The 13,392-nt window shown below is 28.9% G+C and overlaps 1 protein-coding gene across 3 annotated transcripts; it reads right to left on the bottom strand.

Annotated features, from left to right (window-relative positions):
• Positions 1–7,445: 7,445 nt before the first annotated feature.
• On the bottom strand, positions 7,446–13,027 carry LOC113861257 (ankyrin repeat-containing protein At5g02620-like). 3 transcript variants are annotated; one of them, XM_027493959.1, is made up of 4 exons: positions 12,697–12,992; positions 11,937–12,407; positions 10,960–11,369; positions 7,446–8,638 (listed from the first exon to the last, which is right to left on the bottom strand). In XM_027493959.1, exons 2-4 carry the CDS (start codon positions 12,358–12,360, stop codon positions 7,796–7,798), a joined length of 1,677 nt encoding a protein of 558 aa, XP_027349760.1. In that variant the 5' UTR covers positions 12,361–12,407; positions 12,697–12,992; the 3' UTR covers positions 7,446–7,795. The 3 variants fall into 3 exon arrangements, with proteins under 3 accessions (XP_027349760.1, XP_027349759.1, XP_027349761.1); XM_027493958.1 differs by having other exon boundaries at positions 7,522–8,638; positions 12,584–13,027; XM_027493960.1 differs by having other exon boundaries at positions 7,539–8,638; positions 11,937–13,027.
• Between the last annotated feature and the right edge of the window lie 365 nt (positions 13,028–13,392).

Here is a 13,392-nt window from a genome sequence, read left to right as displayed (position 1 = left end):
TTAAGCGGGAATTTGTCAACCTCGCTTGGATTCGCTTTGAAGCCTGGATCCCAGAATTGTGTCGCTTAAGCTAAAATCCTCCGCTTAAGCCATTCATGATTCGCTTAAGTGAATCTGGACATGAGCCTCATATTCCCGCCACAACATGAGAGGATCCTGGTCCATTTATACTGAGTGTTAGAAAAAAATTAATGCAAAAAATAATTTACGAAAATTCTTATAAAAGAAATCATGTTAAACTCTTTAAAAGGAGATTATTTAGAATAGTGTATGTTCTAAATTTATATTATATCTTATAAATATTTATAATAATAAATAATTAAATTAGTATTTTATATTTTTTTCTTAATTATTTTCCGAGATAGACAATAAATTTTCACATGTTAAAAAAAATATTTTATCAAAATTAACTTTGGACACGATAGATTATATGTTATTAATTAATATTTTTATAAATTACATACATCATAGATAATTTATATGAGTTAGTAAAACTACCATAAACAATAAAAATTATACATTTTAATATTTAACACAATTATAATTTTAAAAAATTTATAGCATATTTGAATAATCTTATTTTTTATACTTTTAATAATATAAATATTTTATTAATTTTATTAATCTAAATTATTGAAAGTAAGCTTAACATTACAATAAAAAAGGACATTAAAAACAATTTTACATTATTTTAAAGAACAATTCAAAATATTCTAACAATTATTACTATTTAAAGTGGATGGACTTGAACATAAGTTTACGAGTATCACTAAAACGATTTTTATAACTATTTTTTAAAGTATAAATTATAAATATAAATATAAATTTGTTTCTTTTTGAGTTTTTGTTTTTATTATAAAATAAATTTAATTTATTATTATATTTAAACATGAGTTTATAAATCTAAAATTTAAATTTTTTTCATTTGTTAATTTTGTTATTACAAATTAAAACTATTTTTGTTATTTCATTGAAACTTATGTAGGTTGTGTTAATAAAATAGTTCACATATATAAATGAATGAAATATTTATATAAAAAGAATAAATAAATAAAACATAATGAAAAAAGTACATAAATTATGTCAACTTTATTCGTATATAAAAGATGAAGAAAAAGAGATTTATGAAATTATTGTGTGATCCTTTAATAAGTTTATAAGTTATAAACTGTTAAAACTTTTTAAAATAAAAGTGGTCATCACAATCTTCATCAAAATTGACTTTAAAAAATAATTCATATATAATTATTCTTCATAATCACTTTCAAAAGGATACTATATTATTTTATGTCGTACAACTATTTCAAAAAATGTAAAATAACTTAGTGTAACGATTTTAGAGTATAATATTTTTCATTAAAAACAATATTTTTATTATTAATGTTTCTTTCAGTAATAAACATTAATTACTTTTGAATGTTTTAACTCTAATATTTATGTTGATTAAAGTTTTAAAAAGTTGTTATTTTTATGATAAAAAAGGAACATTAAAATATAGTAATTAATGTTAGCTTCAATTTTTACACAAGCAGGTAAATAGAAAAAAAATCATTTTAAAACAAATAAATTGAAACAAATGTTGCATTAAATATGTTTACAAATCCTCTAATTACTAAATTAATAAAATTTATTCACATTTATAAGATAATAAATATATAATTTTTATTTAAGGCTAGTTAGAAAAATACGCAAAAAAATATAGTGAAGTTCAAAATTTTAATATAAATGTTATGTTAATACAAAATTTATAATATATATATATAACAACGAGTCTTTTAAATTTCTTATAATAATAATAATAATTTCTTATTAAAAAAAGCTGAAAGGAGTAAATAAATATCTCTTACAAAAAATTTTAGTTAATGTGAAGGGATGAAAAAGAAAATAAAGAATTTAAAATTTTTATTTAATAAAAAATACTAAATATAATAAGTAGTATTAAAAATACTTTAAATTAATCATAAAGTTATTAGAACTATTGATTTAATTTGAAAACCGTGCCTAATACCAATTGAACGATGTGAAGTTAGCATTTCTTTCGTGAATATTTTTATTTCATTAAACAATGATTAATAATAGATATGTTACAAACGAAAGTTGGTTTAAGTAAAAAAAAAATATTTAGGTTTAAGTTTTTGTGTATGTAAAAAATTTTCAATGTTAAATTTACTCTCCATATCTAAGTACGCGACTCAGGTTAGATCAAATTAAATTAGATGAAAAAAAATTCTTAAAATTATACTTTCATTTAAAAAAATTATTTTTTTAGAGTCAATTCTTACCTTTGTTTTTTTTGTCCAAAAATTCTTACTGTTTGAACCACCAAAAAAATGGTTTACCTTTCAATTTTTATATGATGGATGGTCCATTGTCTGTCCAGTGGCCCATTCCTTACTGCTTTTAATAATACTGTTAAGGATCGCACCCTTCAATTGAGGTTTGAAATTTGAATTAATATAAGGGCTTACTTGAGTAAAGTTTGAAATTGATTTCAGTGGAATATAAAAAATCTAATGCATTTAAACGTATAATGTTATATTTCATGTTAGTTACGTCTACAGTTGTTAATTCTATGTGAAGTATTGAACTCTTTCATCAAACGTATAATTTGAAGCTTAATGCATATAGGTATTAAGCTTCAGATTAACATCTTCACCCTAAAATGCTCCCTTGTCCATATTTTCTATTGTGCTTTGTTTGATAGTATGTATATTAAGCATTACTACATGGTACAAAGTAGTTAAGTACGAATAAGAAATTCATGGGTTTCAATTTTATTGATTGATTGAAAAAAAATCGACAAAAATCACGAGATAATGGTATAACCAAATTTGTTAAATTCTTCTTGTACTGTCAAATTTGTCGTGTATAGATTTAGTTTTACAAGATTTGAGCATACATGGTCTGAATCTAGAATTTAAGGTTTAATTAATTTTGGTCCATTTACTTGATAAAAATAATTATTTAAAGCTTATTTTGACTTTTTTAAAATATTACTTTTTTTACATAATAAATAATACCAATAAATAAGTATGAATATTATAATTATTAATATATAAATTTTTATCAGAAATAGTGATAACAATCCTAAAATAATACTCTAAAAAATATAGGGATCGAGATCTCCTTATGTTTGCGCACAAACATGAAGGTCATGTTACTGTGTTTTTGCATTTTTGTTTAAACGAAAAATAATTCACTTAAACAAAAATACAAAAACACGGAACATAACTCTCATGTAATATAAGAAAATATTTTTTCAAAATATAGATTTAAGTACAAATCTTTTTTCTCTAAATACGAATATGAACATAAATATTATAGTCTTTTTTAATGACAATCAATTATGGAGTTAATATATTAAAAACTATTGAAATTAATTTAAATATAACCATAAATATTAGATGAAAGTCATAAACATAAATAAAAATATATTTAGAATCTAATTTATCATCGATCATACGCTAATAATTTTATTGATATAATCACAACAAAATAGTGAAAGCATTACATATGTCTCATAACATAAAATATGATGCAAATTGAAAAAAAAATCATTAATGATATGTATACCAAGAAAAAAAAATGCTCAATAATTATTTCATTAGTACTCATATAATTATTCCAACGTACACAAGTTAATTAATCAATTAAAAATTACACAAATCTAATGATATATATAAGGACAGACACAAATAGTAACCACACTCATTAATCAGTTGTATCAAATTAAAGACCAAACAATATTAATGTTTTCTTCATAAACATTGTTAAGTCCCTTAGTCAAGGCGACAGTTAGAATTTCCGCAGTAAGAATATGATTGATAAAATTTCTTCATTTCCAACCATTTTTTTAAATAATAGTTGACAAGTGTTTAAGTTGTACAGTGGAAACCAACCAAATTAGATTTCTTATTCAATTAAACCACAGTTGAAATAATTTTCCGTATAAATGCCACGTGTTTTGCAGGACCAGTGAATTATCTGAGATGCTATCTGCATGAATCCCACCCAGCAAGCGACATAGTTCGGAACTCTCTCTTAGGGGTATGCGTAGCTAGATAAACACTTATATAGTAATCCATAAAAGTGAGTATAACGCCCTCCCAAGTTAAAAATTGTCATTTAATATGTATTGCCTCATTCATAGCATTCAGAAACTGTTAAATTTAAACATATAGTGATAATCATACTGTCAAAGTATTACAAATTCAATGATATCGAATGAGAATTTTCAATTCTTTTTTGGTCATGAAGAATTTTCATTTTGAAGCTATGCGAATTCTAAACTGAATAATTGCCCACAAACATGGTTCTTTGTCTGTGTCAAAATACTAGGCCCAGGCACAAGTGTTCCCCATATGAGAAGGCAATGCAGAAGTTTCACTTTTCTTCTTCTTTGTCTTGTTAGAATTAAATGTTTGGTTCGTATACATATAGCATGCATACTATTTCCAATTATGTTGATGCGTTGAAATAATTCACATATACTATTATCTGAAAGAAAATGAAAAGGAATTTTATTTTGAATTAAAAAGTATTTGTGAAAATAACGTTAACAAAGTAATTTTAAACTAAATAAAATATTTACAAAATTTTCCTTTAATTTTTTAATTCTCTTTTATCCAACCATATTTTTAGTTGTCGGCAATTGAATGAAGCAAAGGGTGGAAGAAGGATAGAAAAATTGAAAGCTTTGGTTTGCCTTTGAGCAAGGGAATGGAAACATGGTCCCAATCAGCCAATGACGCATATATAAACCAACCATAATCATGCAAGCAAGATTATAAAACATGAAACACATGCTTTGGCCAAATATTCATAAGGGCCAAAATTCCATTCCACCTAGAGGGGTAAAATAAACTAGAGTCCATTCCCCTTGCAACAAATTTAGTTGCATTCTCGTGATAGTCATTAATACCCCGCTTAAGAGTCAATAGTCAAGACAAATGATACCAACAAGGATATATTTCACCTCATAAATGAATAAAGACAAATGTTAATGAGTATACTGTTTAAAAAATTAAAATATTTTTTATAAAAAATAATAAATATATATCTCTTTCATTTTTTTAATTTTTAATTTTTAATTAATACCCTAAAAGAGAAAATATGCAGGAAACCCCACTTACTACTAAGTGCGTCTGAATGGAAAGTTAAAATAATATATATATATATATATATGCAAGTTTCGGATTCATCAACTACTCTTCTATAAAAAATTCACATCAATCACTTTCAAAACCGGACCAAACATGCCACTAGGTTGTCACTGCTTGACACGTTATCATTAGAAATAATCGAAGGCGGCATAGGAAGTGGAGTGTGTGACGAAACTAAGCATTGAAGGAAAAGAGAGAGGCAGCACGTGGAAAGCGCCAGAGAGCTGCAAGATGTGAACCTTCAGCGGCTAAGCGCAAGTTTACTACTTCTTTTACTCTTATTTTAGCTTCGTTACGTATTTCTACCTATTTTTTATAATAATTGTGTTATTACTTTATAGAAAACCATCAAATAGGTAAGTATAGTCTTGGGACTTTGGAGTTGTGTGGGCCCTGACGTGGAATGAAGTTGATAATTGCAAATGACAAAACTTGAGTATAAAATTGTAATCTTTTAGTACATAAATGCATCAGCTTGGGAAGAAACAAAGGGGGCAAGCATGGATAGAATGGAAGATTTTGAAGCAAATGGGTAGAGTAGAAAGGGTTACTTATACTTCAGTCATGATCCAAATCTATGGAGTCGACGAATGGCCACGGGTATACGCAAAAACCAACGGCAATGAATGATGAGTAGAGGCCAGAGTAGACCGACCAACAACGGCACTGAGTGGCAAGCAGCGACGAGCAATGAGATACTGTGTGAACGACGACTATGAGCAACCTACACCCCAGAAATGGCAACCATTGGTCTATATAAATTAGCAGCCAGCCACAAGGGTTAAAAATAATACTAAAACTAGAATTTTTTTATATTTCTTTATTTCTTGTAAAATTAATTTTTAAAGGTATTGCTTAAAAAATTAATTTTTAAAATAGGTAATTTCGTAAATAAATCAGTCATGATGCAAATCTATGAGGTTGACGAATAGCAACGGCTATACGCAAAAACCATGACAATAAGATAACAATATTTAATTAGAAGTAAAAAATTAATGTCTCTTAATATACCTTTATTTATTTTGTTGTTTTCTATGAATATTAAAGTAATAAATGAATAAATAAACTGTCATTATTATATGATCATTAAATAGTAATAATAATTGATTAGATGATTATTGTTTTAACACAATTAAATTAAATTAAAGAATATATAGGTAATCACAAGAAAAAAGCAAAAATTTTAAATTTATATATATAAAAATTAATTTTGTAAATTTTCTATTTTTTATTTTTATTTTAACTTTTGTAATTAATTTTTTATTTAAATATCTTCATCAATTCTATTGCTTAACATTTAAGAAATATTAATAATATATATTTATGATTATAATTTACACAAGAATAATACGGAGAGAATCTAAAATACTTTATTTTATTATAATTAACGAGTATACTTGTTTATTGATTGAAAATTTTCTTAACAAATTTAAAATTCACAACAAAAACATTAGATGAATGTAAAACTTATATGATTTTAATAGAACATCAAATTCAAATTCATGGACCTTCATCTATATTTCCATTATAATTATATGCTAATAAAATTATTATTATTATTATTAAATATTTTTATGTATCATCTTTCGAGCTAAGTAAGGGGGTCGCTGGCAGAAAGACTATGAATAGCCTTTTTCTTTTCTGGAAGAGGATCGGTGTTGACATATACTATATAACATAGCCTCAGAGTCCCACAAGAAAAAAAGATTTATAGAATCTAGGGACACCAAGACTAGTGATAACGGGAACTCAAACCTTTCACATAAATCCTACACTCGCTAAAGAGGAGGAATCCAAAAAGTCTATTAGAATCCCTCGATCACCGAGTTCATGTATCAACTCTTTTAGCTTAACATTTGATTACAAATTCAAGTCACAATTAATACAGTTGCATTAAATATTTAAATAAAAAGTTTTACTACCTGTTATTATTTTATCCCACTTAAACGAAATTCTATCTTATAGAAGATAAAAACACTACTTGACTGAATAATAGTTGTCGGGGTTCGGTACATATGTTTCCATTGTAAGAAAAACTAAGGTGACCAGACACTAACCTAATACCTACCCAGGACTACATAGAAGAATTATTACCTTGCACTTTACACTAACACAACTAAAAATTTAGAATTGCAATAGAGTAATTTTATCTAAATTCCTACAAATTTATAATTTAAAAAATATGGATAGTTTACACTTGAATCTATAAATTGAATGTTTTAAAAATTATGTTAATATATATATATATTAAAAATGATGAATAATCTTATACTTATTTTTTAAAATAATTAAAATATTTAATGAAATACATTAAATATATCTAATTTATTGCCTTTAACCGCTCGTACACCTAATAAGTATAATCTCAAGTATTTAACGGGATAATCATTTAAATAACATCATACTAAATTTGATAATAAAACAGCATTTCTGCTTACGTGTGGATGTGACGAAGATTTCCCGCCTTTTTTCTTCCTATCCTCTTTTCTCGGGATATCTGCAGTCTAACAGATCATAGGTTGTCTTCGTACAATCTGTAGGAACTATCTATTATCACCTCAAGAATATGCTGCAAGATACAAACCATTCATTCACAAACACAACACACACACACACGGACGCACGCAACAATCCTACAGTGCGTACATCCTCTTGTATTCACTGTTTAAAATCTCTTGGTCTGATGCATGAGACAGAGAGAAAGAACGACTCTCAGCCCTCAATTTTGTCTCCTCCATTCTATGCAAAATGACACAATAGCACATGGAGCCAATTGTAGAGAGCATTATTAAGCTTCCAATCACAGTAGCATAAATAGCAAGCCATCTGGAGTGTGATCCCACCACCACGTATGTGAGAGAAATGAAGGCAATGGAAATAAAAAGGCAAGCCATCCACATGAGCTTGTTAATGACAAAAACAAGCTGTTTCTTTGCCTTTTGTTCAATCACAACTACAGAAGTTTGAACCACCACAACTGCCAGAGAGATGAATAATGCCAGGCTATCAAACACAAAAAATATTAGGAAAGCAGCATTGTTTGATATATTTGCTTGTCCAAGTGAAAACCCCTGTGCTTTTTCTTCAACGTATTGACCAGGGACTGTGAAGATAGCTGCAAAAGCAACAGTGGCAATGAGAACGGCAACAACAGTAGCAGAGGTTATTGCATTGTTCAGGCCACTAATGTGGAGTTTTTTCAACTTCTTTGCAATTTTCTGGACCCTCATGCCAGTCTGACGCGTCTGTTGGAGCTGGGATTGTACATCATGCTTTATGTCACTGACAGTCTGCTTGAGTTGCTTTGAAGCATTTGGAGGTTTCGCTTGGTCAGTGGAATTGGCAGCCCCAGCATCTCTCAAAATGGAGACAAGTTCTGGACTTCCGAATTTTTCTGCAACATCAAGAGGGGTCTCTCCAGCCTTGTTCATGGCATTGATATTGATACCCTCCATTGATAACAAGCAGCGGACATTCTGTAATTAATAACAATGAATTTAGAATAGATATTGAAGTCAAATTGTAGCGGTTAACTAGGAATCAGCTTTATCAAAAAAAATTATAAGTGCAAGCGAATAATCAAACTTTGGCATATTATGTAAGATTCACATTGAAGAAGTAAAAGCAGCTCTTGACATAATGGACAATGATAAAGCGGTTAGCCTTAACAATATGCCTATAGATGTTTGGAAAAGTTTGAAGAGTAGAATTTAGTGAGATTTTGAAATTTACGATTATGTCACGTAAATAAAGAAAGAATACTTTAGTTCTTATATACAAGAATAAGGTTGATATCTAAAATTCTGCATACTATCAAGGGATTAAACTTATGAGTCATATTATGAAGTTGTGAGAAAAGATGATTGAACATAGATTATAGAAAGAAATTGAAATTGCAGAAAATCAATTTAGTTTTATGTCAAGAAGGTCTATAAAAATAGCTATATATCTTTTACAAATGATGATAAAAAAGTGTCTCTACATAAGGTCTATAACAATAGATTGCATGATTTTTAGTTTGATAAAAAAAAGTAAAAAAAACAGAATAGAAGCTTAGATGAAGTTATTAAAAGAGACTTTTTAATTAATCAGATTTCTAAAAATTTAGTTTTAACCAAGTTCAATGGCATTGTGCGATCCATGTAGCCGGATTCACCTAATGGAATAAGGCTTGGTTGTTGTTGATGATGTTGTTTTTCTATTTCATTATACAGTTCATGTTACATAAGATATTGCCTAACAAGCCTTTTATGTTTGATTCAAGCAACCACAAGCAAACTGTACCCTGAAACTAGAATCATGAATTGAACTCCAGAAGCACTTACACTACTGACTGGTGCTTCTTGCAGTGTCAATGTATCAAACACACTTCCAACACTAGCACTTCTTCAAAACCCATACTACACATGAAGAACATTGCTCAACCAACGTCCAATTGAAAAAATAAATACTATCAGCTAGGACAAACACCACATAACTTTGACACAGCCAACACAAAGAAAAATGCTTTAAATGGAAAACAAGAAATAAAAATGTCACTTGATGTCTTTATGAATTTGAGTTGGAGAATTTAAAAAAAAAATGATCAAGGAGTGAATGATCTTAGATAGACTAGATCCTTTCTTTAGTTATACATGAATAGATTGAAAGTGAAAGAAATAGTTCATCTTTTTGCAAAGAGGCAAAGTGCTTAATATCATAGGAAAAATGTAAAGCTTGGCGAGTTGTTTAGAAAAGGTGAATATGTAAGTTTCTGTTCTCAATTTAGATCATTGTTTTCATATTGTCTCTCAGTCTCCTATACTTTGGACATTCCTGTGTTTATGTGTTGGTGTCACGATGCTTAAATCAAGCTAATTGCACTCACTATTAAATTCTATTTTCAAAGAACATATTTTCGAGCAAATTAAATCCCTCTATTTTTAAAATTAAGCACATTTAGTCCCCTATGACTTTTCTTCTACCTAAAACTCCTAAACTCTATTTTTTTTACTCAAAATCTTTACAAATTAAATTGATTAATTTGTCATTTATTCAAAATTAACCAACCAAAGTATCAAATTTCATCCAAATTTTTAAAAAAAAAAATCTCTTTTCAAGTTCTAATCTTACATGTTATCATTTTTTAAAATTTTATCAATTTTTTATTAATTTTTTTACTTTTAAACTTTTAGAATCATTTTATCTTCTAATTCCATTACAAATCCTCTAAAAAGTTGAATAAAAATAAAGAATTCAGGGTTTTAAGTAGTAGAAAATTGATTGGGAACTAAATTTGCAAAATTTTAGAAATATAGGGACTCAATTAGCTCCAAAAAAAAAAAAACCTTGGAGGGCCAAAATTGCACATAACCCAAACTAGAGGAAACAAAAGTGCAATTATTGTCTTTATTTAATGTAAGGCCCCTCAAAAATTAAAATTAGACTTGGGTACCCCCACGTTGAAATTCATGGCTCCAACCTTGTAATTGAGGTCCATACATGAGTCCTAGTACACTATGTGCAAACAAGAAAACAAAATTAACAAGTAAGCCAATGGTCATTTTGCTTAATGGCCAATATGCCACCAAAAACTGTGGCAGTAGCCAAAATGTGGCTTACAGCTGTATTTTCATTTTGTGCACGCAGATTTTTGTGCTTATCTATTTTCTGTTTATTTCTAATCCACAGGTACAAGTATCAGACAGGGATTCACATTCATGGCTAAACAGAAATTAAGCGTTTAAGACTGCCTACATTAGTTTACCAAGGCTAATAATCATTATACAGAATGAATGATAAAAGAATAAAGAAGCACCTGAGTACGGCCCTTCTTTGTGGCAATATGTAATGCAGTATTTCCTTTATTATCCTCTTGACTTAAAACTGCCGGGTCAGGTTTTACCAATTCCAGCAAAATTTCTCCATTTTGCCCTTTCACAGCCATGTGTAGTGCAGTTTGACCTTTCTTATCAGTCCTAAATCCAGTACTTGGATCCTTGTTTAGTAACGCTTTCACAACTTCCAAATGTCCCATTCTGGCGGCAGAGTGAAGAACAGTCTTACCATTATTCCTAGCTATTTTTGCAAGGTTGGAATCTGATTCCAGAAGGAGATTAACCACATCAATATGACCTTGAGTTGCAGCTGTGTGTAAAGCAGTTGAATTGGACAAATCTGTGGTCATGGCCAAGTTGGGAAAGGAGTGCAGTAGTTCTCTCAGCACCTCTGCAAGATTATTTTTTTTCTCAGTCAAAGATATAGCGAGAGACACAAAATAACAGACATACTATTTGTGAAAAATATCTTTGGTACTCCGCGCCTGGCCTTCTCACCCATGGTACTGTATCTTAAACTTAAACAAGACTATCTGAAAGGCAAAGCAGTAAAACCATCGCAGCCAAATATATGATTGTAAAATAATAAACTATAATGTTAACAAGATCTACATTTCAGTTTACTGACAAGATCCATCTTTGGACATTGTTTCTTTAACTAGGAAACAAAAATTTCCCACAACTTTCTGAATTTGACACAAATAAATCAGAAGTTGACACATCTGAATTTCCTGCATACTCAAGCTTTATGGAAAGAGACTGAAAGAACAGTATCGATTTTGGACATCTTAATTAACAAAAATGCAATAAATAAGATACTACACCCACACAATCTTTTTAGGAAGTATTAAGCTCCATCTGTTGACCTAGCAAAAATGTTCACAAAATTCAAAACAAAGAAAAGATAAGAAAATTACAGGGACCTTAGGCCCAAACATAATGACACGTTGTATCTTACCAAGATGGCCCTGCTTTGCAGCAATGTGGAATGGATCATAGCCATTTCTGGCCGCTATAGAAGCAGTTTGCAGGTCCAAGTACCTTAGTATCTCGCTAACAACCAAAGCATGTCCATTCTCTGAAGCGACATAAAGGGAAGTTTCCCCCTCTAGATTCTGCTTTGCCAACAAATCCTTTGATTCGTAACTAGAACAGTTTTGAATTATCTCTTTCACTCTACTCAAGTTCCCTGCTCGAGCTGCTAAATGAATTGGTAAGTCACCACGTTTCCCAGGTGATTCCTTGCTCTTCTTCCTCTCGCTTCCGATGAAGCTGAGCTGCTTCTCCATCACAATGCGAAAACTTTTCTGTTTTTCCATAAATCCTCGAAAACTCTTCTGTTTCTCCATCGTAGATGCCCGAAAACTGCTCTGTTTCTCCATAATCACTTGAAAAGTCTTCCTGTGGTACCAATGAATTCTCTCTCTCCCTATAAACGACAGAAAGAAAAATGTATAGACCATCCAATTTACCACAAATCAAACTTACACAAAAGTATAATATGTTCGTACATATCATACACACTTAAATAATTGATTGAATAAATTAATTAAGTCATCAAGAATTCCAAGACACCAGGAAATAAATCCAAGAGGAAATAATTACTTATCCAATCAATCATCTCCTTCTCCAGCCGCAACTTGGTAATCAGGGATACCTCAAAACTAGAAAGGCGAGCACATTTAACATATACAACATCTGAAATTAATTCATAATACCTTAATGATAAGCTCAATGAAATTGGATAGATAAACAGATCGAAACCCACAGCAAATCTGGCAGCCGGAGACCGAATTTCACAACCTCAAGAAACTGTTTCGAACCTAAAAGGCAAAGGATCACTTAAGACCCATATCAATCTAAAATTTCTTGCAAACATGAAACAATTAAAATTTTGTGAACAAAACCACAGCTGACAGTGCCACCAATACTGCCATCAACAAGCACCGAGTAATTTGCTTTATCCTACGCTAAACACGAAATGGATAATCATCGGTTCATTACCGGCCAAGATGATTTAAATATACGAAGGTTTTGCTATCAAATATGGCAAATCGTACGGTGTATGTTTTATATAAAAACTTTTTTTAATTTAATTGTTAAGAGTTGTCTTTTTTAAGCTTAATTCCTAAGAATTATATTATCTTTTAAAAAACTCGGCTATGCAAGAAGAACATATAATAAAAGAAAAAAATATTTTACGAAAAATATAAAAATAAATTTATCTTAACATTTTAATATAATTTTCAATAAAAAATATTATTTATTTTAATTTCTTAGTAATAACACCCAATAAAATTTAATAAATAATATTTTTAGGTTAAATTAATAGATTTATCAATTAACTAATGATTTTATTTTGATTTTATTTTTTTATTTTTATTCTAATTTTAATCTTTATTTTATAAAAATAT

Source organism: Abrus precatorius, unplaced genomic scaffold, assembly GCF_003935025.1.
Source record: "Abrus precatorius isolate BTA unplaced genomic scaffold, Abrus_2018 Scaffold3, whole genome shotgun sequence".
Classification (NCBI taxonomy): Eukaryota; Viridiplantae; Streptophyta; class Magnoliopsida; order Fabales; family Fabaceae; genus Abrus; species Abrus precatorius.
Note: the sequence above shows the minus strand (reverse complement) of the source record. Positions and strands in the feature narration are given on the sequence as shown.